The following is a 24,949-nucleotide window of genomic DNA, read 5'->3' on the forward strand; positions in this document are numbered from 1 at the left end:
ATAAAAATAACAGAAAATGAGACCCAAAGTCTAAAGAAAGAAATTGTTAACACAGGAGGAGAAAACAATGAAACAGAAAACAATAGAAATAACTAAGTTCATCCTTTAAACTACGAGGCTGATCAGACTGAGTAAAAAGAAAAGGTATAAACTGCAGCAATCCTTATCAGGGATGAAAAGACGACATCATGACTAATCTTGTGGACATCAGAAAGATCATTTGAGGATATTATATACAATTTATACCAACACACTTAAAAATATACATGAAAAGGACAATAGTATAGAAATATACACCTTACCAAACTAACATAAGAAAAAAAACCTGAACTGTTTTACTGTTACAAACAAAATTAAAACTAAAATCCTTATCACAAAGAAATGTCCACACCTGTTGGCTCCACTAGTAAGTTCTACCCAAGCTGTCAGGAGAAATTAAAACAAATCTTACACAAACCTGTCCAAAGATCACAACAAGAGGAATTGCTTCCCCAAAGTTTTGTCTTCCCAAATCCTGATAGTGAGGATACACACACTGGAGGTACAAGCCAATGCAGTAAGGCAAGAAAAAGAAATTAGAATAAATAAAACTGACATTATTTGTAGCTTATTTTGTAGCTTATATGATTATGAATGTTAGAAAATGTAATCTGTCCTGAAAGAACCTGTCCTAAGTTGTTGGGATTCATGAGTAAGGTTAGCAAGGGTGCTGGACATAACAGTTGTACTTCTATGTACCAAGAATAAATCATTAGAAAATAAAATCTGAACTAGATCCCAATTACAATGGCATTAAAAATGATCATATAACTGGGAATAAATCTAACAAAAATGTACAAGACTTCTTATATTTTGTTGAAAAAAATTGAAGACCTATAAAAATGGAAGGATATGCCGAGCTCATAACTTGGAAGGCTTATGTTAGAATATTGATTCTACCCAAAGTTGCCATAGAGTCAACACAACCTCAATAAAAATTCCAGCAGATTTTTTGTTTGCTCGTTTTGGGAAGAGTAAAGAGCCGACTTAAAATTTTTTAATGGAAATGGAAAAGGCGAAGGTAGCCTAGAACAAGAAAAAGATGGGAGGACACGTCCTTCCCGACACGTTGTTGGAGCTGTCCTGTGTGCTACAGGATAGTAAGCCACACTCCTGGCCTCTACCTGCTAGATGCCAGGTGAAGCCCCATAACTTCCATATGCAACCTAAGCTCTTTCCAGCCACTGCCAAATGTTCCTGTGGGGGGCAAAACTGCCCCCTTTTGAGAACCACTGAATCACAGCCATTAAAATGGTGTCATTTTGGAGCAAAGATGATTGGATAGACACTTGGAATAAAAATAGTGAGCCCAGAAAAAGATACGTAATGTTTTTAAAAATCAGCTTCATGGACGTATAACTTTCATACTACAAAATCCACCCAGTTCATCTTTACAATCTGATGAGCCTTGTCAAATGCCCAGGGTGCGAACCCTTGATTTTTTATTATAAGAGCAGTGCTGTAGAGCAGGTACCAGCTGCTGTAGCCCATAGGACTTTTATGGCCAGCAAGGTAAGAATGGTTTTTACATTTTTAAATGATTCCATTTTAAAGGGTTATGTAAGTACCTATACAGTGCCCTCAATTTTGCCCCTTAGCCTGAGATACCTAAAATATTTACGATCTGGCCATCTGGGGGAAAGTTTGCCCATTTCCACTGAAACAATGGAGGAAAGACTGTCTTTTCAATATATGGTGCTGGGCCAATGGGGCATCTTTAAGAAAAAAGTGAAATGACCCCTACCTCACACCACAACCAAAATCCGTTTGAGGTGGACGGAAAATCTAAACATGAAAGGCAAGGCAATGCAGCTGGGAGTGATGTGACCCCCGGGTGTGGAAAGCTTCCTCGCACATGGCACGTGAAGCATGAAACATGGGAAAGAATGATCTCTGGACTTTATTAAAAATAAGGACTTCTGCTAGGCGCAGTGGCTTATGCCTGTAATCCCAGCACTTTGGGAGGCCAAGGTGTGCAGATCACCCGAGGTCAGGAGTTCGAGACCAGCTTGGCCAACATGGTGAAACCCTGTCTCCACTAAAAATACAAAAATTAGCCAGGCATGGTGGTGCACGCCTGTAATCCCAGCTACTCGGGAGGCTGAAACAGGAGAATTGCTTGAGCCCGGGAGGTGGAGGCTGCAGTTAGCCGAGATCATGCCACTGCACTCCAGCCTGGGCAACAGAGCAAAAGACTGTCAAAAAAAAAAAAAAAGGAACTTCTGATCATCAAAATATATATCTTAAAAATGAGACAATAAGGCAGAGCCTGGGAAAGGACATTTGCAGCACTCAGTTACGAACCGAGGACTTACACCCAGAACATGTAGAGAACCTCAGATCACTACCTACAGACAGACAGAAGATGGATGAGAGGCTTAAACAGGCTGATCACCAGACAGCAGTGCGTCATGGTGGATAAATGTAAGACAGAGGCCGGGTAGGGTGGCTCACCCCTGTAATCTCAACACTTTGGGAAGCCAAGGCAGGAAGATCACTTGAGGTCAGGAGTTCAACACCAGCCTGGCCAACATGGTGAAACCCCATCTCTCCTAAAAATACAAAAATTAGCCAAGTGTGGTGGCAGGCGCCTGTAGTCCCAGCTACTGGGGAGGCTAAGGCAGGAGAATCACCTGAACGAGGGAAGCAGAGGTTGCAGTGAGCCAAGATCATGGCACTGTACTCCAGTCTAAGTGACAAAGCAAGACTCTGTCTCAAAAAAATAAATAAATAAGACCGGCTCAACCTCAGCAGGGCAGTCAGAATGGCGAAAACTGGAAAGACTTGTACTACCAAGTATTGGTGAGAATCTGGAGCAAGTGGAATTTTCAAATACTGTTTTTCACTTGTTTGTTTTTATTTTGAGACAGGATCTCACTCTGTTGCCCAAGCTGGAGCGCAGTGGCACCCTCTTAGCTTACTGCGGTCTCAAACTCCTGGGCACGAGCAATCCTCCTACCTCAGCCTCTGAGTAGCTGGGACTACATGCATCATCACCCCTGGTTGGTTGGTTGGTGGGTTGGTTATTTTTAAACTTTTTGTAGAGACAAGGTCTCACCATGTTGCCCAGGTTGGTCTCATACTCCTGGCTCAAGCAGTCCTCCCACCTTGGCCTCCCAAAGTGCTGGGATTACACGTGTGAGCCACCCTGCCTGGCCTTTTCATATACTCTTGATGGGAGTGTACAATGGTACAAACACTTCAGACAGCAATTCAGAATTACTGTGAAAGTCCTATATATATATATATGCCTCGTTTTTGGTGTATGCCCCATAGCAGTACAGGCAGGTAATACCAGGAACTCTGTACAGGACATTGAGAGAAGCCTTACACATAATCACCAAAAGCTGGAAACGACACACATGCCTTCGCCATTGGAATGGGTCAATAAATTGCAGTGGGCCCCCAAAGTGGAATATTATACAGTAATAAAGGTGAACAAACTGCAGCTAGAAGCAACAAAGCCAGCGAATCTCACAAATAGACCAAGGAAGGAGACCAGGCAGGTCCCAGGCAGCAGGAACACGTGCCAGCCTAGTGACCACACTCCCAGGAAATCCAAATTCGGGTGACACTGAGGTGCACAGTTACAGTCGGTTGAGGGTTCCCTTCGGGAGCAGCAGGAAGCCATGCTGGGGGACACCAGAGGGTTGGAGGGAGCCTTGTGGCAAGACAGGTGCTCATTCTGCCATCATTTATTTAGCTGATGCTCTGTATGCTGTGGTGCTTATATTATCACTCACAATTTAATTTTTTTAAAACAAATGCATGCAGAGGGCTATCTGACTATGTTTGGAGAAGGTGGGAGTTCTGATGGGGGCATGTGGTGAGCAAGAGTTCTGCTGGGGGAGGTTTCTGGAGAAACAAATGAACTCCTTCAAAGCATCAGTTTACAGAGTGCTAGGGGCCCCAGGGCAGTGTTTATTGAGAGGAGCCTGGAAGCAAATTCTGCCAGGGCAGGCACACGGGGACCCCTAATTTCCTGGTTCTGTAAATTTTATTTCTCTTATGTAGAGGTTTCTTCAAGTGCAGCATCCTCTGTCCATTATTTTAGCAACTCTGTGGAGTTGGGTAAAACTGACAGCTTTACAGTTAGATGAACCATAACAATTTGGCAACTTTTCTCCTTCTTTTGTCCCCCTGTCTTAGCAACTATTTAAAAGCAGCCTTTCTGTGGGCAATGCAGGCAGTGCTGGAATCTGGAAGAACTGTTCTTTGGTGCAGTCTTGCAGGAAAGCTGATAGCAATTCAATTAGGAAATGCAAATGAGGTCCCATATTTCCCACTGGAGTGCTGAGTTGCCCCTGAGGAATCAGAGCAATATTCCGGCCTCACAGGAAACACTCGAGACCAAGTTCTCACCCAGTTGTCATCTGACTATAGCTGCTGCAGCGCTGGAAAGTGGCAATAGGACCTGTGGGTATCGTTTGCAAAAAAAAAAAAATTCCTGTTGTTTATGAAACCAATATTGTGTCTTCTAGCACACGTCAGCATTTATGAGGATAAACTCGGCCAAGCAATGTCCCTGAGTCAGGTGGGCCCAGGCGCTGACCTGTAGCCTTTTCTGGGTGTTTCTGTCCCCCCAGGTCCCTTGGGCTGAACTATGTCCCCTAAAATTCAGGTATTGAAATCCTAACCTCAGAACATGACTTAACTTGGAAATAGGGGGTTTGCCGATGTAATTAGTGAAGAAAAGGTAATTAGGGTGGGCCCTGATCCAATAGGATTGTGTCCTTATAGAAGGGGAAGCCTGGACAGACAGGCACAGGGAGAAGTCCTGTGAAGGTGAGGCAGAGAGCTGGGGGATGCCTTCGAAAGCCAAGATCAGGGAAGATTGTGGCGCCGCCAGGAGCCGGGAGAGACGCCCAGAGCACATTCTCTGGCACAGCCTCCCAGGGACCAGCGCTGGGACATCTTGATCTTGGACTTCTAGCCTCCAGAGCTGTAAGGGAATAAATCTCTGTCTCAGCCCGCCGGCTTGTGGACCAGAGCCTTCCAGCCGAGGCAGAGACTCAGAAGGCAGAGTGCAGTCAGACCCCAAGGCACCCCCGAAGGCAAGGAGGAGTGTCCCCAGCCAAGGGTCCTGCCCAGGGCTCCTGCTCAGGGCTCCAGATACCCCTGAATCCTCTTGATGCAGTCATTCTCTCCAGGGCTGGTGAGGACAAGTCCCCGCCCACGGCAGCCCCCAGGTCCCTCTGCTGCTGCCCAGGCCCTTCCATTGTCCCCACTGTCCCCCTGCCCACTGAGGGCTCCACAGGGCTTGAGGTGTCCCTGGGGAGAGGAGGGATGAGGAACGGGTGCACTCGAAGGGCAGCAGCAGCACACAGCAGGTACAGGCACACTGACCAGAACACCACACACACGGTGCACGGCACACAAACCACACACACACACACCCTGCACACACTACACACACCACACAGTGCATACCACACATACCACACACCCACACACACATGCACCCTGCACACACTACACACACCACACACACACACGCCCTGCACACACTATGCAAACCACACAGTGCATGCCACACATACCACACACATGCACCCTGAACACACTACATACACCACACACACACGGTGCACACCACACACACAGTGCACGCCACACACCACACACACGATGGATGCACGCCACACACCACACGCACATACCCCACACACACCACACAGTGCACTCCACACACACCACACATACACCCTGCACACACCACACACACATACCCCACACACACCACACAGTGCACTCCACACACACCACACATACACCCTGCACACACCACACACAGAGTGCGTGCCTGTATTAGTCTGTTTTCACACTACTGACAAAGACATACTTGAGACTGGGAAGGAAAAGAGATTTACTTGGACTTACAGTTCCACGTGGCTGGGAGGCCTCAGAATTATGGCAGGAGGTGAAAGGCATTTCCTACATTACAGCAGCAAGAGAAAATGAGGAAGAAGCAAAATGAAAATCCCTGATAAACCCATCAGATCTCGTGAGACTTATTCACTATCACGAGAACAGCACGGGAAAGACCAGCCCCATCATTCAGTTACCTCCCCCTGGGTCCCTCCCACAACACGTGAGAATTCTGGGAGATACAATGCAAGATGAGATTTGGGTGGGGACACAGCCAAACCATATCAATACCACACGTACCACACACACACGCCCCACACACAGTGCACACCACACACACACTGCCTTGTAACACCACACACATAGTGCATGCCACACACACACCATACACACGGTGCAAGTGACACACACACACACACCAACACACAGTGCACGTCACACACACACACACCCCATACACACCACACACACACCATATACACAGTGCACGTCACCACACACATGCCCCATACACACCACACACACCATATACACAGTGCACGCTGCACACACCCACACATGCCCCACGTGCCATGCACACAGAGCATGTCACATGTGCCATGCACATCATATACACCACACAGTGCATTTCACACCACACACGTGAATCACATGCACACACCACATACACTGTACACACTACACACCACACACACTATGCACATATATACACCACACACAGCACACATATCCATGTACACACACTCCACACAGTACACACATGCGGCTATGTGAACACATGCATGGGTGTCGCACACTCACACTGATACGAAACTCAGTCTGAAAAAGGGTTCTGTGTATGGTCAGTAGCTCAGGACCCAGCACTTCACAGGGTTGGATACGGCCGCCCGGCTGCATCACCCCAGGCTCACTTGGGGCGTTCACCATGCCCAGCCCGTGCCCCCCATGCTCACGTTCCCACAACAGGGCAGGCTGCGCCACTGTGTCCGCAGTGGGCCGAGCTCTCACGCCTTCTCCTCTGCACATTCTGATGAATCACAGGCAGCCTAGGAGCACATGGAGGAGGCACGGGCTTCGTTAGCACGAACGCACCCCCTGGGCTGTGGTGCAAAAGCTCACAGCAGGACGTCTGGAGTCTGCATCCTGGGCCTGCACCCGAGCTCCTCTAATCCCGGCCAGGGGCTTGGCTTCTCCTTGCCTCCGATCTGCATTTGTATGCTGGGGGCTGTGGGGCTGTCACAGAAGGAGAGGGGGTTGCTGAGCTGTGGAGGTGGGGGCCCACAGGCAGCTGTTAGCAAATGTCAGGTGTGTCACTGTAGAGCTCGTGCAAAGGCTGAAGCAGGGGCCGTGGGCATGCCCACTGGCTCAGGGAGCCCAGGAGAGGCCTAGACCAAGGTGAACTCTCTCCTGCACAGCCCTGTCTCCCACTACTCACATGGTCCATACCCTTCATCTCCCAGGCCCATCCCCCCATCCCCCTGGCCCATTACCCCATCCCCTGGTCCCTCCCTCATCCCCTGGTCCCTCCCCCATCCCCTGGTCCCTCCCCTGATCTCCTGGAGAAGCCTGGATATGAATCACTTCTTGCCCTTCACCCTGAGAGCAGAGGCCTCGTAAGTGAGGCTGGCATTGCGGGGAAGCATCCGCAGACTGTGTTCCTCCATGAGTTCCCCAGGGCTGGCTGGTGTCTGAACCTGGACACCTGAGCATTGGAGAACTTTAACTGAAGGGGGCCACGGGGCATCAGGGCAGTGAGGGGACAGTCCCCCCAGGGCTGTCCACGTGAGCTGTTTCTGCAGAAGGCATGTCTGCCTTGGGAAAGCAACTAGAAGGTCCTGAGGTGTGGGTCCAAGTTTGAAGCTCACATCTCCAGAAAATAGTGGTTTGTTTAATCCTTCTCCAAAAGGCAGCCCTCAGAGGGACTGAAAAACAGCAATTCTGGAATAAACAAACAGCAACAGTGCCGTTGGCAAACTAGAAGACAACCTGTCCACCTCCTGGCTTTGTTTTGAAGATGACGAGCTATTTTAATGAGTGTGAATAACCTCCACGCTCCTGCAAGTTCAGACACTGTCGCCAGCAGAGGTCTGGCTGCTCAGGCACAGATTCCATGGCCTCTGCATTGGGCGGAGTGTGTGTTGGTGTCACCACGCGTGTTTCTCCACATCAGAACATACCCCTCCCCTCCAGGGGACTCGAGTTTCGGGGGTGATGGGCCATCAGGATTAGGTTTCATGGCCGTGAAATGCACCCCAAAGGAACTGCAGCTTGTAACTCTTCATGGGCGTGAAGGACGGGAGTGACTATTGGAATAGGTCTTGCTTCTTTCAGAGCTGAGAAGTTCAAACGTAGCCAGGGTTTTCAGGCTGCAAACGGCCTTGACGACACCTGGGCCAGTCCTTCACTTGTACATGGAGGGGTGCCCAGCGCCCCAGGAGCAGTCAGCTACCGGTACGACCCCGGACTCCCCAGGGCCAGCAGGGAAACCCCCCTAGGGAGCAAAATATGCTGAGTTATTGGTCATTTTCCCCAGGCCGGTCCTGGTGGGAGAAGGGCAGACCTCAGTGCAGACGCTGCCAGGGGCACTGTCCCAAAAAGATCGGAAGGGGATGAGCCCATGGTGACCTGGGGGGTGGCTTGGTGAAGAGTCTGGCTGCCGTGTGGAGGGCGTCAGGGATAAAAGTGGGCCATGCCGGCAGGGAGGCTCTGGTCACGTGAGCTGTGGAGGGAAGAATGAATGGTACAGACTCTGTGTCGCCTTCTCCCCCAGAGGCGTGGCCACAGGGCTGGACCTGAGTGGCAGTCATGTCTTTGAGGACCTTGGAATCCCATGGGCTGGAAAGATCTGGAAGTCACTGTCTTTGTTCACTCCAGGAGTGATGCTGGGCATTCACTTATCCCGGCACTGCTGTGTGGCAGCTCCGTCTGAGACCTGGGGACACGACGGAGGACGCTGCAACGTGGCCCCCACCCTCAGTGAGCTTACCTTCTCTCGGGGCAGGGAGGCCAGATGTCTATGTGGCAGGTGCAGTCTAGCAAATGCTGTGCAGAAACATTCAGAATCAGGTGAGGGGTACCCAGCCCCGGGACAGCGGACAGAGGGTAAAGGTGCTGTTTCATCCAGGGGTGCAGGATGTTGACATCCAAGTTGAGACGTGATGTGTGGGAAGAAGCCAGCCGTGAAAAAATTCCCATGGGAGGAGTGTTCCAGACAGAGGGAACAGCAGATGCAAAGAGCCGAGCCAGGCCAGCCCCGGTCACGGTGTAATTACTCAGTGCACCTCTGTGGGATGCGTGCCCTGCCTCGGGCCCTGGGCCCTGCCCGTATGTGGTGCCATGGATGAGGCTGTATGTTCTACGTGGTTCACTCATTTGCCATCTGTCCTGATGCAATCAGAGGCTCAAGGGCTTTCCCAGAATTGCCACGAGGAGTTAGGGGCAGAGGGGCACTGAGAGAGAGCCCCGAGGTGAATCTGCCTCTGCCCACCTCCCAGCCAAGGACGTCTCTGATCCATCTGCAAAGTAAGGACCATGAGGTCTGTGAAGTTGTCCTGGGGGCATGACCTCAGGACTGCACGTGGCACCGTGTCCCATGTACAGTGACGGTCCCCCGAGCCGTGGCCACCACCCCAGTTCCAGGTCTGTCTGGGTCAGTCAGTCCAAGCCTTGGCCTCCTGATGGGGGACGAGCCCACCTGCCTGCCTCCCCCGCAGGCCTGTGCAGGCTGGGAGCTGGGAGGGCACACAGGCGGGTGCGGAGACAGGCACACAGGCCCTCCAGTGTCTCAGCTTCTAGCACAAATAAGTTCTACCTGGGCTGTTAGCTGTCGACTAGAGCTGGTGTGTGAGTGTGCATGTGTGTGCGCACATGGGTGTACACATTGTATATGAGTGTGCACGTGTGCGTGGGTGTGTACATGGGTGCACATCACATACACACATGTGCACACTTTGGGGAGCCTGTTCAGAGCCCCCCAAGCAGAGGTGTGAGGGGCCAGCGCTGCCCTCTGCAGGTGATGAAAGTAAAACTGAAGGCAGACTTCTCAGACCACCACGTTTGTGTTTCGCTCCAAGGCCAGGGCTCTCATTTAATATTTGGTTAAAAATAAAATCCTCTGTGGTTCTAGAGAAGGATTTTGTGAAAACAGTGAGAAAGGGGTCACGGACACAGTCTTTTGTATGCGGCAGAAAGATTCCCAGCAAGAACAGGGGTGTCTGTGAGACTGAAATGCAGGTGCCTGATCCTGTGATGTGGCCGGAGCCCATCCCTCGGGCGCATGGCACCACGCGGTGGATGACAGATCCATGAAGCCGGAGGTCCCCAGGGGGCTCTTCAGAGGACACGTCACTGAGGGTCTGGGCACCAGGGCTGCGGTTGGAGCCTTTACCGTGGTCCTCACCAAAGCCTTCCCGAGTCACACACTCTGATGGCACCAACCATCTTTCTCACTAATTGACAAAATATGAATGATTTCATTCAGTTCCACCACTAACGACTCCGGAAAAAAGTAATACATTTTCCCTTAACTTGCTAATTTAATTTAATTCTTTTTACTATGAATATATTTTTCTGTAAACTGGAGGGTAATTTTGTTTAAGGTGTTTCTAACTAAACGTAATTTTCCTGAATCTCTAGAGCAAGTTGTTCTCAGCCAGGGCATCTGGCGAGACCCGAGGCACCTGTGGTTGTCACCTCGGTGGGGGTTGCTCGTAGCATGGAGGGGGTGGAGGCCTGGTGTGCTGCTCAGCATCCTGCGGTACCCAGGACGCCCCAAAACAGAGAATGATTCAGCCCAAAGTGTTAGGAATGCTGAGGTCAAGAAACCTGGTCTAAAGCCAGGGGTGCAGCCCGCCCAGGACCAAGGTCACAAGCTTGGTGGCTCGTCCAGATCTCTTTGTACCAGAACATTCTGGAACCTCCGTTCTTCTGCTAGATGGAAGTGCTTATCAACACCCTCAAAGAGGCTGACATCAGAACACACATGCTCTCTTGTCAGCCACAAATTCCTCCTCCTTCTGTATCTTCACTTTTGGTGGGAGGCAAGGCTGAAGGGTCGGGGAAGGGGATGGGCAGCTTTGAGATCTTCATCCAGAGAAACGTGGTTTGTGACACTGATTAGGAACAACACGAAACCCCTCCACAGGGTGGTGGCAATTGTTCCAAGTTGCCTAAAGAACCAAGTCTAAACTCTCACCCCCAGGACAGCCCAGACCCTCAGAGGTCACAGCCCAGGCACCGGCTTTGCCCACAGGCGCAGGTGGAGAGAGGTCCCAGGACTGCAGCGTGCTGGGTGACCCTCCATCCTCTGTGTCCTATGAGAGGAGGAATGGTTAGGGCTGAGAGCCCAGGCTCCGGGGGCCATGGCCTGAGTTCCAACCGGCCTCCAGAGGACAGCGGCATGACACTGGGCAAGTCATGGAACCTCCCTGGGTAAAAATGAAGGTGCTGGCTCCCTGCCCCTCCTCCATCCTGGGGGCACTGAGCCGAGACTGTGGTGCACTGTGGTGCGCTGACACCTTAGCAGCAAGCCAGGAGCCTTCCTGCTGAGACTTTCCTTCCAAATGGGCACAGTGAAGAAACAGCCACCCAACTGTGTTCAGGAAACCTTTCTTTGTATTATTTCTATGGGAATTTTCAAAATGATCTCCCCTTCTCATGAGAGAACAGAAGTAAGAAATTTGGTGCTACTCGCGGGGCAGGGAGAGTGCGTTCGGCCCCCACTGGTGTCATTGATGTAAGAAAACAAATCCAGTAAGTGCCTTTTCGGAACGAAACTCATGCAAACGCTGACTTAGAATGGCTCGCATGTTCTATTTGTGAAAGAATGTAGATATCGTTCCGTTGTTTTAGTTTGTGTTTGTTAAATACCATTTTATTCCGTCCATCCTTAGCTGCCATGGAAACCAGCTAGACGGCTGCAGACAATATCCTAGTTAAATATTTTAAATATACATGTTTTCGGGGAAGCAAAATGGACCCTTTCTCAAAGGTACACTGAAAAGGAAATAGGAGGTAGAGGAATGAACTGTGTAGGTTTTAGGGCCCCCTTTTTAAAAGAAATCTAATTATCCTCAGTAAATATCGATACTAGGTTTGACATTTAGGGGAGGGGGGCCACATTATTTCCTTTTGAAGCATATTTAACCCAAAGCTATAAGGAGGCAATGAGAACAGGAAGACTGCGAATCAGAGAGATTGAAAAGAGCCATAAATAGCCTTGATATTTGGGGAAGAAATCGTATCCTCCCTGTTCCAACAGAGCAATGTTCGTCCATAATGCAGGCACGGTCGGTCCTTCCCCAGATGCTTCATTTCCACGATAGACTCCTGTGCAATCGATCGTCTTGGAGCACTAGACTAAGATGTGGTGTGTGTGTGGCTGGGGTCGGCCACATATTTACCCAAACATTAGCGCGTTCAGCAAAACAGGAGCCGAAAATGCACTGTGAGATGGTGCCATGGGTCTGTGGTCACTGCCGCATGAGAAGCTGCCAGCACCCAGGAGTCTGAGGCTAGACGATGTCAAAGACCGGTGGCTTTGGGGACAGAGGTGCTGGGTGGCTGGGACTGCAGCGCACGGAGGGGTGAGCGCTGATTTTGTTAGTGAGTAACGTGCAGAAGATGCTGTGGCCTCAGCAGGGCTCCGAGACCTACATAGGGTTTCAGAGCTCCCAGAACCTTCCATCCTGAGGGTGCTCTTCTCCTTGCATTCCCAGACAGAGCACCTTTCCTCTCACAGGAAGCTCCAGTGCATGGAGCAACCTCGTAAGCCGTGCCATTCAGCCATGCCGACAGCCCTACACAGCAGGCGGTTCTGCACAGCAGGGCGATATTAGAGGACTGGGCGCAGGGAAGAGCTGCAATGCTTTGCTTTTGCAGCCAGTCCAGCTTCAAGGCTGCCCCAGGGCCCACCTGGCTCTGCTGTGGGGAAAGGCCAGGGGGCAGGAGCTCCCCTGCCCTGTTTCCCTGGGCCACCCAGTCCGCAGGTGGTGGACCTCCCCAGGTCAGAGTAAGACTGTTTCGTAGGCACTCTCTAGTGGCACCTCCGAGATCTGTTCTGTGCCCATCGCCATTCTACACAGTCATGAGGCATGTTGGAAACAAAATGAAATCCACAAATTAGATGCATCTTATGCCTGACATGACCACACAGCGGGACTGGCCAGCATCTGGTATGTGAATAAAGTTCTGCTCCCTGAGCTCAATTCTCCCATGATAATCAGCTTTCTCATTCACACCAAAAACCATCTTCAGTACCCACTGTTCACCCAGATTTCTACTTCTGGAGACATTTGCCACCTCTATTTTTATCTTCACAGAAAAGGAGGGCTCTATTTTCCCCCACATGGCTCACAGGGGTGTGTGGAGGGGAGCCAGCAGAATCCCCAGCTCGGGGTTGTTAAATATTCCTCTCTTCCTCAGTGGAATGGCTCTTGCTGCACTCTGTCCAGCCTGGAAGATAAGGAGAGGCAGCAAAATCAGGGAAGTGAAGAAGCACGATCCCCTCTGTGTCTTCTCTCGGTTCCTTGACACTGGGTCTGGTTTATTTGCTTATGCAAATCAGACCTCCAAGCTCTGCGGCTACAGAAGCCTTGTGTCTCAGCATTTCAGGTTCACGGGGCTATGCTGCCTATCAGAGAAATCCGGTGGCGTGGGGACCTCCCCAAAGAGTCGCTTTTTCTTGGATAATGAAAGCCAGCAGTTACACCTTTCCAGGAGGGGGGCAGGTGCACCCCAACAAGCTGACATGGAGCACCTTGACTGTGGCAACAGCCGGTACAGTGACCTCTAGAGGTCATGTGCCACCAGAAACTGATTTGAGAACATTCCCATAAGTTGCTTTTGTTGAATCAGGTGCACTTGTGCCCATGCCATTTTCTCAACATTGTTCTCAACATCTGAGAACTTCAGATGCTAAGGACGTGTCCAGCAGGGTCAGTGCAGGACCTGGCCGCTGGGCGGGATGACAAGTGAGGGATGCCACCACCGCCATCTGTGACCCATCGCCAAAGGCCGGGGCTGCCGGCTTCCCTTAGAAACGTACTACGGATCTGGTGTCAGGAAATGTGAAGCAATTTCCACGTTCATGCTGTCTCTTGAGGGTGGTGACTTCGACTAGAACAGGGGATGCTCGCTCTTCCTCACTGAACTTGGCAGGAGCATCAGGCCCCCCACAACTAATAACCCATGCTCAGGGAACCCAGGCCCCGCTCCCCTGTTCCATCTGCACCACGCTGGGGCTTCGATCAGGCCCACCCCATCTCGGCCCATCTATTCAAGAGGCCTTCTCTGGCGTCTGTGCCCCTGGGAGGCATTTCCACGCAATGGCTACGGCACTGCAGAGCAGGCGTTCAGTTCAGGATGCCCAGGGAGCTCATCCACCCTGCAGACAGCCTCATGCGACGCATGCAGAAGGTCTGGAGTGGGACCCGCCATCTGCATTTCTACCACAAGAAAATGTTAAAACGGTTGATCACCATCCAGCTGCAAACCAGCTCACAGGCCCCGGCCAGACCACGCCTGTGGGAAAGACCCTCTTCTTCCGTGGAAGTGCTCTGGGAGTTTCCGGATTGAAGCCTGGTCTTGGTGGCTGGCCCTCCCCCATGTGGCTTCGCCTCTGAGTGTTTTAGCATACGTCCTTTCACTTAAAAGCCGTGGTTCCTCCTTGGCGCTTCATAATTCCAGGCTCCTAACAGATGCGTGGATTCGAGAATAAAAGGTACAACAAATGATAACTTTTTGCAGATAGCTTGGGAGACGCGTGTGATTATATTCTTTCCTTGACACATTGTTTCCTTTTTCAAAAAACAGAAAAAGACGATCACATAAAGCCTCTGCCCCAGGTCAGTTCTGCATTCCTCGTCTCTCACTTGCGAGTGATGAGGGGAGGGAGATGACCCGCTTTCTGCTGATACTGAGCTTTCCCTGGAGACCTCACCTCGCAGTCACAGCCAGTTACAGCCTCATCACACAGACAGCACTTCTCTTACAGGGAGAGCAAGACCCAGGCGGGGAGCGGGGCTGCCAGGAGCTTAAGAAAATAAAATGTTGTGGCCCCGAGAAGCCAGCAGGGCAGAATCGAGCCCTGGGGAGAGCACAGGCCACCACAGGGTGCAGGTGTGGACATGGGGGCTAATGTGGTTTTCTCAGCATGCACCTTGCCCGTGAACCCGGGGCCACGGACTTCCAGTGGAACGGAAGCTGTCTTTGTCTGCGTGCCTTCCTTTTGTCCTCTTGAGCTCATTTACCTCTCATCACTTCCCCTGAATCACAATTGATGTATTCTTGAGTGTAAGGGATTGGTCACCGTATCTCTGGGAAGAGAGGGGACGCCTGCATTTGAGATCGGTCCAGGAAGCCTCTGCACAGAGAGACCCGGGGCCAGAAAGGAGTTCATCCGAAAGACCATGAGACCACCCAGACCTCTGGAGTCATGGGTGGAGTGGGAACACACCTTCCATGCAGGGCCCCCTGAGCAGCCCACTGGAGCCCAGTCTGTCATTTTATCTCTAAGAAGCCGAGCTCCACTTACACATGGGGCTTTGTCGCACATCGCCTCATCAGTGGCAGTTTTGCAGCACCTTCTTCCCCAGATGTGAAGTGAAGCTTCTGCTCCCCCAGGTGCCCCAGCCGTCGGCTTCTAACATCACTCCCACCCCCACTGCTGCCCACACCCCAGGCGTCCGGGTAGCTCCAGAGCACAGAGCTCACCCGGCCCCTCCCATCAACAGAGAAGCCGAGGCCCAGAGAGAGTGGAAGCCTCATGCAGGTCACAGGGCCCAGCACTAGGACCCGTGCCCGGGGGTTCCCGCTGCTACTGCCTCCGTAAATCACCGTCTTAGAGTAGAATCAGCAGAATGCGTTTGACAGGAAGCACAGTTGATTAGGGCTCAGTGGGGCAAGGCGATCTAAAATGAGAAGCGCTTTGTAAATAAAAGCTGATTAAGAAGCAGGCAGGTTTAGAGTCACCTGTACCTTATAGACACATCCCTGGGGGCCTCAGGCTCCCACACCCTGTCCTCACTCAGTGCTAGGCAGGTGGGCTCTGACCCTGAAACCTGGGGCTCTGGACAAGCTCATCTGCTGCCACTCCTGGCTGCTCAGGGCTCAGAGGGACCCGAGGGTGGACCTCCCACAGCCTCGTGTAAGCAAGAGACGGGAGTGGTGGCACCATTTACCAGGCATCTGGGGCACACTGCTCCGGGCTCTGATGATGCCCTGGACTGCAGACTCTCTCCACCCCTGGGGTCTGTTCAACCCGTGGACCGCCATCCCCAGCCGGCCAATGGCTGCATGTGATACTGAGACCAGCAACTCGCCCTGGGGTCTGTCCCAGGAAAGGTAGCTGAAGCCACGAAGCCAAAGGTGCGGGGCTCACAGATGCCATCTGCAAACAGACAGGCCAGGCTCTTAGCTCAGCTGCAGCGGAGCAGCTGTAGGGGGTAAGGAAGCAGGGAAGAGGAGGAGGAGGAGTATGGTGTCTCCAGGTTGCTGTCCAGGCCAAGGAGGCCGAGTGTGAACAGACTCTGAGGAGCCTGTCCTGGTAGGGACCAGCCTGGGCGTGGCGCGTTTCAGGAACAGCAAGACTGGGGCCAGGGGTCAGGAAGGGGGAGGTAGGGGCTAATCCGGGCGGCCTGGAGGCCAGGCCCAAAGCCCCAAGTGCCTGTGGGGGCAAGGAGACTGGCAGGGCTCCCACCGTCCCATCTCGAACCCTCATCCAGGGAGGAGAGCCCACTCCTTCCAGCAGCCCCGGGAAAGTCCCCTGCTGGGGTCACCTGCCTTCCCTGGAGCAGTCACCTGGCCAGGTGGAATGCCAGACTCTGATTGGCCGACTGGACCCTCAGCCCACCCCCACACCTCTGGGATTGGCTCCCAGGAGGAAAGCATGAGTGCAGTAGAGGGGCTGTGGATGCTGGGCCCAGCCCTGGGTTCTCTAGGACCCTACTAGGTCATCCAGGAAGGAGCCTGGGCCCACACTTCCCTCCCTGGCAGGCCCCTCGGGCTGGATCCAGGAGCCCACCTTGCTCACGGTGCCCTCACCAGAGCAGTCCCTGACCCTCCCCACCCCACCCTCAGTCTCTTGCAGCACTTGGCCCCAGCTCTCCCTAGCCAGGCAATTTGGACAAATTCTTCCACTGCTCTGGGCCTCAGTTTCCCTTCCTGGGATATAAGGGTTATGGGACACCCCGAGCTCGCCTGCCCTCCAGCCCTAGCTCCTGAGCACTCAGAGCTCATCCCAGGCCCCCCTCGACCCGGCCTCCAGGCTGCAGGAGCCTTGCCCTCTCCTTCTCTGCCCTCTGGAAGTCCTGCCCAGCTTTTAGGAGCTCCACCCCCAGCTCTGCCCCTTCTCAGGTTTCTTCCGAGAGCAGGGCTGAAGGTCCCCATGTCTGTCAATGCTCCCTAGACAGTACCACATTCACCCCACACCTGGCAGGGGAGCTTCCTGATCACCCTGTTTCACAGATGAGGGACTGAGGTCAGGGATGAAATAAATCCTGACTTGGGCAGTAGAGAGCAAACCTATGCTCCACGCAGCTGTTAACCTCAGAGCCTGGGACGCCCCCACCCTGCTTTCCTTCCAGGCCCCAAATCATGGCAGTGTCTGCCTGGTCTCTGAGGCATCCACACTGTCCTGTGGCACTGTGTGTGCCCGCTTCCCGGCCCATCCTGCCTGGCAAACTCCTATTCACCCTTCAGTGCCCTGACCGAGGTATAATACCCACCATGAGTATTTCTGTCCCCATCTCCCCAACAGACTGATTCTGTGTGACTTGGTGCCAGTTTGAACCTCCTGCCTGATTCTGACTCTGCGCTAATCATGGGCCCCATGGGAGGTGGTGGGATGGTCCCATCAGGATGGTGGGCCGCAGGTCAGACAGCTTGGGCTCCAGTCCTGGCCGTCCAAGCTTCAGCGGGACTTCACCCCTTGTGCTTGGTGTCCTCTGTGGGCTGCCCTGAGGACTAAATGAGACTGTGCCTGGGAAGTCACGTGGGCGGGGCCAGGGCCCGTGCAGGACTTGGGAAGGTGTCCCTGGGGTCATGGCTGCACCTCCCCGCCCGTATGAGCATGCAGGGGACAGGCTGAGGGCCATTTGCTCTGTCGTCTCCTGGCTCGAGGGTGACATCAGTAACTGTGTGTGGATACAGTGACTTAAATCTGTCCACTGAGTTTGCTCCTTAGAAAGTGAGTGGCTATCAGGGCTCTGCTGGGTGCCCCCCCACCCGGGGTTGTGGTACCTCCCTAACATGTGGGACTAGGAAAATGCGCACAGCCCCCAGGGCAGTACCGGGTCCAGGGTGGCACCAGAGCAGGTGTTCCCTGCAATGTGGAGTGTGGCCCACCAGGGGAGGTGCTGTAGGTTGAGCCTGGCATGAGGAGGAGGCGCCCAGGCAGAGAGGGGGCGGGAGCAGGGCCTGGGGGCGGTGGAGGTGGATGTCCGGTCCCTAGCACCTGGCAGGTGAGCTGAGCCCCTACAAGCTGGAGGCCAGAGTGGGTGCTTTGGGGCGTTCCTGCCCACTGCCCTGTAGGCAGGGCTTTGAGGGAGCTGAGAGTGCATCAGGGAGCCCAGTGGGGCTGAAGCAGGGCAGAGTCAAAGGCATGAGGAAGAGGAGGGAGCGCAGGAGGGAAACTGTGGGGTATGGGACACTGCAGCCCAGGGCGGCTGGCCTCTGCACGGGCGACAGGGCCAGTTTCCAGGCCCGGAAACACTCATGGGAGATGAGTGTCGGACCATAGCCCAGATCCCATCCTGCCAAGGAGGGCTCGATGAAACATCCTTGGGGAGCCATCCTGCAGGCTGCTGGCAGCTCCGGGAAGCCACCCCCTTACATAGCTTCGCAGGTGTCAGTGAGTGGATGGAAGCGAGGGTGGGCGGCTTCCTTGGTGCGCCTGATTCTGCAGATCTGCAGGAACTAGCTTGGTTGGACCTCAAAGACCAGCTCAGCCACCAGGACCCTCCTGGACCCTCCTAGTTACAGGACTTCTAGCTTGAGCTAAACTGTCAGCATGCAGGGAGTGGGCATGGCCAAGATATCTTGCTGCTGAGCTGTTGGTTTTGAGAAAGTTGTGATGTGCTCTATACACACACACAGATACACAAACACACATAAGCATATGCATACCTGTGTATGTGTAGAAGGCATAAACACACACGTATTCATACACATGCATTTGTGCATGTGTGTACATGTAGTCATACACCCATACATCTGTGCATACTTGACGTGTGCATTCATATATATCTGTACGTGCATGTGCGTACATGCATGCATACATGTGTGCATAGCACCTGTATACACATGTGCACATGTGTATTATCTAGTTTCCGGTAATGGTGGAGTAGAGGTCATTTTCTTTTTTTTTTTTTTTTTTGAGACAGAGTCTGGCTCTGTCCCCCCAGGCTAGAGTGCAGTGGTGCAATCTCGGCTCACTGCAAGCTCTGCCTCCTGGGTTCACGCCATTCTCCTGCCTCAGCCTCCCGAGTAGCTGGGACTACAGGTGCCCGCCACCACACCCGGCTAATTTTTTTTTGTATTTTTAGTAGAGACGGAGTTTCACCATGTTAGCCAGGATGGTCTCGATCTCCTGACCTCATCATCTGCCCGCCTCGGCCTCCCAAAGTGCTGGGATTACAGGCATGAGCCGCCGCGCCGGGCCAAGGTCACCTTTAAGTCATTACCCAATGCTCAGTCTTCATTCACTCAGAAATACAGAAGAAAGACATGCACCAGGGAAAATCAGCAGGTGTCATCTGTTGGAAAATATTTTTAAGCATAACTGGAAGCATTATTTTTAATGAGTATAATTATGCGTCAGTGTTTATGTGATGTCTTCTGAATGGGCCAAGATGGCTGCGTGTTCAAAAGAACATGCTTGTCCGGCCAGGGTGGGTGCTGACTGTGGCTGACATTTTCTTCCAGGGAAGCGGGTGCATCTTCCAGGCAGAAGCCCGTGCAGGTCTGGCATTGATTTTCACCAGATTTTGTTATTACATTTGTCTCACAGCTTTAAAATAGTAGCAAATATGTGCCATTTATTTAAACAACACTAGGGAAATTAACGTCATTGCAAGCTCATCCTAAGCAAATGAAAATGAAGGATTTTTTTTAAAACGGCTGCATGAAAACCCTTTAAAACTCAGAGTTAGAGATTCAGAGGGCCCTGGTGAGCCGCTACCGGTTCTGAAGCAGCACCAGGTGGGAGAGACCAGCCAGTCTCCGCCTCGGTCTCCCGCTGGGAGATGTGGGGAGCTGCAGACGGCCAGAAGGCCCCTCCTAGCAGCTATGCCAGAGCTCCCCTCGCCCTCATCTGGGAGCGATCCGTCCAGGCTCTCCTCCCTCATGCAGACCTGCTCAGGAACAAAAATAATGCTCCACCACCCTTCTCCAGAGGTGGACCCCTGGTTGCCTTTGGGCTGGGAGACCCCCTGTTCTCTACCTGCAGCACATCTCAGGTGTGGTTGGCGGCCCCACCCCAGAGTTGTTAAGTCTTAGATGAGACCTAGGAACCTGCATTCCTAATGAGCTCCCCAGGGTGCTGAGCTGCTGCTCCTGGGACCAGCCTGGGACCTCAGACCTGTTTCTCCCCAGCCTGGGATTTACAGAGCACAGCCCGGGTGGGTGCAGGAAACATCACGCAGACCCCCTTTTCCCCTGGTTCCCTATCTTTTCCATGGGAAGATCGATTTCTGCCCAGTCCGGGACCTTCCTGAGGTCTGGCAAATGGGATTTGACTTCACAAGCAGAGACCACAGAAGGGAGGGGTGGCACTTCCAGGTGCTCCGGCCTTGGGGTCACGCTCCTGGCATCTGAATCCCACCTCAGCTGAACAGGCTGCGTGGGCTTCACGAGTGCCTTTGGCCTTGCATGGTAGGAAAGTGGGAATGACGGTGCTCCCCGCTGAAGTGGTGAGAGGGAGGATTCAGGGGGAGACTGCATGGAACAGCATTAGGCCTGGAGCCTGGAACCTGAGTGCACACCACAGCTACTATCATTGTTCGTGTTGGCTGTGTTGACGTCATTCAAGCCACTTTGAGCAGTGGGATTAATCTGGTCTTTCTCATCAAAGCTTAGAGCTTATTAACCTCAATTGTGGTATCCGCAAGGTAAAGACCAGGCTCCCAGGGAGGTGCCATCTGTCTGGGGCTTGGTCTTGGAGGACAAGTGAGATACCTTCAGTGGAAGGGCCAGATGCAGAGTCCTGCTCTCATGCTTATCGGACATTCAGTACCTGTGAGGCAGCGGCTACTGGTCTGGGCGAGGAAACCATGCAGTCCAGTTGTCTGTGCTCTGGGTTCCGGGGAGAATGTGCAATTAGGACTGTCCTTGAAGTTCTTCAAAGTCCCCTGAGGAGCCTAGAAAAGCCCCCGCCCCCTGCCATCATGAGGGGCTGGAGTCGAGACCCCTGGGTCTCCATGTTTGCACCTCACATGGCTCCTTTCTAAGGAAGGCTGGGAGTGCCCCCATGGAAGCCTCCTGGGTTTTATTAATTGAGGCAAACGGTGGTGGGGCCCCCGCCGTGCCTGGCGGGGCAGCCTGTGGTCAGACACCTCCCAGCCAGCTTTGTTCTCCCTGCCTTGGGCTGCCCTGGTGCAAGGTCTGTTCTCTGCCGTGTGAACTCTCATATCCTAGTGCCTCTGCAGTTCAGATGAAATGAGCATCAGCCACGAAGACTGTGGCAAGGCATGCCATGTGGGCAACCTGCACTGGACCCGACGCTGCAGACGCATGGACGCCACATGTATGCGTGAAGAGTTCTGTTGGCACTGTCAGCCATGGGAGTCACGTGCACTGTCACGTTTAGAAAACACAGAAAGGTAAAAGGAAGGAAGTAAAATACAATAACAGAACTCCGTGGTGACCAGAGAAAACCAGTGTGTGCATTTTCATGTATTTTCTTACATTTTCTTTCTTTTTTTTTGGAACCAGGTTTCCTTTTTTCCCTAGGCAGAGATGCAATGGCACAATCACCGGCTCACTGCAGCCTCCACCTCCCGGAGTTCAAGTGATTCTCCTGTAATCAGCCCCAAGTAGCTTTAGGATTACAGAGCACCACCACACCTGGCTAATTTTATATTTTTAGTAGAGATGGGGTTTCACCATGTTGGCCAGGCTGGTCTTGAACTCCTGACCTCGGGTGATCCAGCTGCCTCGGCCTCCCAAAGTGCTGGGATTACAGGTGTGAGCCACTGCACCCAGCCTCTTTTTCTATCCTTTAAAAAAACGCAGTTGAAGCTGGGCATGGTGGCTCACGCCTGTAATCCCACAGCACTTTGGAAGGCCAACACGGGTGGATCACCAGAGGTCTGGAGTTTGAGACCAGCATGGCCAACATGGCAAAACCCCATCCCTATTAAAAATACAAAAATTCGCCAGATGTGGTGGCTGGCTCCTGTAATCCCAGCTACTCGAGAAGCTGAGGCAGGAGAGTCACTTAAACCCGGGAGGCAAAGGTTGCAGTGAGCCAAGATTGTGCCACTGCACTCCAGCCTGGGTGACCCAGTGAGACTCCATCTCAAAAAAAAAAAAAGAAAGAAGAAAGAAAAAGAGAAGAAAAAATGCAGTTGTGGTTGATGCTGTATGTATGCTTTGGTGCTATTTCTCCACTTACTAATATTTTATGGACATTTCTTCATGTCAGTCTTAAAAGAGTAACTTTTAATGGCTATAATATTCCAAGACATGAACACAGTGTAATGCATTTGGAATTCACTGACAGACATTCAGATTTGTGCTCTGGTATTTTTAGTTGTTCAAAAACATCCCCAGTAAACATCTGTCTACAAGGACTTTGGTCCACCTAGAGTTTCCTGGGGACAGATTTCCAGCTGTGGAGTTATTGGGTCAAAAGGGACCTTCCTTTTTGAGGCTCTTGATAATCACTGGCCACCGGGAGGCAGAGGGCTGTGCTGAGTGACCGCGGGACCCCAGCAGCAGGAGCTGCGTCAGTGACCGTCCTGACAGCCTGAGCCCTGTGCTAAGCATGGGCTGGGCATTTTCTCATTGTCATCTGATGTCATTCCCATAGCAGTGCCTAAACTCAGGGCCATTGCTACCATCTCCCTTCCGTAAGAGAAGATCCCAGGATTGTGAGAGATGAAGGGACTTGGTCCCCACGTCACATGAGCTTCGACACATCCACACAGGTGTGGGTCTAAGGCCAAATCCCACACCCTCAGCCATCAGCCTCCACCCACTGACTCACTGCACACCCCCAGTGTTGTAGATTCATTTTGCTCAGCCTTGTCAATCTGACAGGTAAAAAGGATGTATTACTTTGATATGCATTATTTGATTACTGGGAGATGTGGACAGTTGTTGTAAGTTTATTGATTGTTTATATTTGTTTTGCTGTGAATTATCTATTCATGTCCTTTTCTTGTTTGGAAACAAGATTCCATTTTATTTTCTTCCTGCTTTCTAAGAGTGCTTTATGTAGTGACTATTAACCTCGTATCAAATTGTGGTAAATCATGTTTTCCAAATGTGTCAATTGCCTCTTGGGTCTGTTTTCATGAAAAGAAGTTTTGTGGGAAAACATATTAGTCTTTTGTCATCTCTTGCATTGTTTTGGGTGGGCGTCAAAAGCCCTGTCTACACTATTGGTGACACTGTCAACTATATTTTCTTCTTTTTTTATGGTTTATTTTTCCCGCATTTAATTTTGTAATCTGTCTCATCATATTGATGGGGGTCTTACTTGATTTTTTTTCCCTAACACTTAGTTCCTTTTCCAGTGTTATCCCGCCCTTCCCACTTAGCTCCTTGTCCCAGGGTTACCCGCCTTTCCGCTTAACTCCTTTTCCCACTTAGCTCCTTGTCCCAGCCTTACCCGCCTTCCCTCTCAGTCTTGGGCAGTACAGATCATCTTAGCAAACACCCTTTTCCTCTGTGCAAAACCTAACTGGACTTCTTTGTTTCTTCTCTCCCTTTTCCAAATAAAGCCACAGAAGGGAAAGAAGATCGTGGCTCTGGACCCCTCTCCGCCTCCGAAGGACACCCTACTGCCGTGGCCCCGGCACCAGAACGCCGACGGGCTGAGGCGGCGCAAACGGGACTGGGTCATCCCGCCCATCAACGTGCCCGAGAACTCGCGCGGGCCCTTCCCGCAGCAGCTCGTGAGGGTGAGTGCAGACCCCTCCCGTTGGCACGGGGGTCTCGGTGTTAGCGTGAGGCTCTTCTCCCGGCATCCCAAAGCCAGGGGCGGTTCTGCATTTGGTGTCTAAGAAGGTCGCGATTTCACAACCTTTCTGTAATGAGATTAGCCTTACACAGGGCAATGAAAAATTTAGATGGGGAAGCTGCGTCCTAGGTGGATGGGACTTTGTGAGTCAGGGGTGATTTCTCTCTTGGTTACTTTCAAATGGCTACTATGTGTGTGGAAGCAGTGGGCAGGGGTGTGGATCGTGGCCTTTGACCTCTGACCCCTTTCTTTGGTCTGATCACATTTGTTTCCATGGATGACTAAGATCCCGGATGATGGGATGGTGGCGTGTCTGCCATGACGATCACTGCGCCGAGGCCAGCGTGGGCCGTGCCATGGCCCGTCTCCAAGGTCTTGGTCCCCGAGTTCCCAAGGCCACCGGAGATTGCTTTTACCGCAGAAAGAATTTATTTTACAAATTTGTGTCTCTATAATCAAGGCTATCAACGAGCAATTTCTGCTTCCCTTTGAAGAAAATTGCAGCCTAATCTGAGCAATAATTTGATAAAAGGATGGCGAGAATTCCATTAAATAATTCCCAACCGTTGTGGAAAAGGCTCACACCACCCTTTGGAAATGAGGGTCCCCAGAGTGTGCTTAAGGGGCCATTCTCAGTCTTCGTGCTGTTTAGTGTTTTCTCATTCCTTTCAATGCAGAAGGCTGGGCTGTGCATTTGGAATGCAGAGATAGGAGGAAGAAAGCAGCCACCAGGCATGGTCCCCCCAATTCTTTGTATCCCTAACCTTGGCCACCAGGGGACCCCACCAGGGAGCAGTCAAAATGACTGGTTATTTATAGCAGAAACTCTGGTGTGAGTGAATGCAGTGTGCCTCCATACCC

At 52.0% G+C, this 24,949-nt stretch overlaps 1 protein-coding gene across 1 annotated transcript in view; it reads left to right on the forward strand.

The window, feature by feature from the left end:
* CDH4 (cadherin 4) overlaps positions 1–24,949 on the forward strand; it is a 669,406-nt gene that overhangs the window by 484,850 nt on the left and 159,607 nt on the right. The window contains exon 4 of the mRNA XM_021920848.2: positions 23,850–24,029. Coding sequence (XP_021776540.1) covers positions 23,850–24,029 — 180 coding nt within the window. The remainder of the gene's footprint in view (positions 1–23,849; positions 24,030–24,949) is intronic.

Source organism: Papio anubis, chromosome 16 (assembly GCF_008728515.1).
Source record: "Papio anubis isolate 15944 chromosome 16, Panubis1.0, whole genome shotgun sequence".
NCBI classification, from domain to species: domain Eukaryota; kingdom Metazoa; phylum Chordata; class Mammalia; order Primates; family Cercopithecidae; genus Papio; species Papio anubis.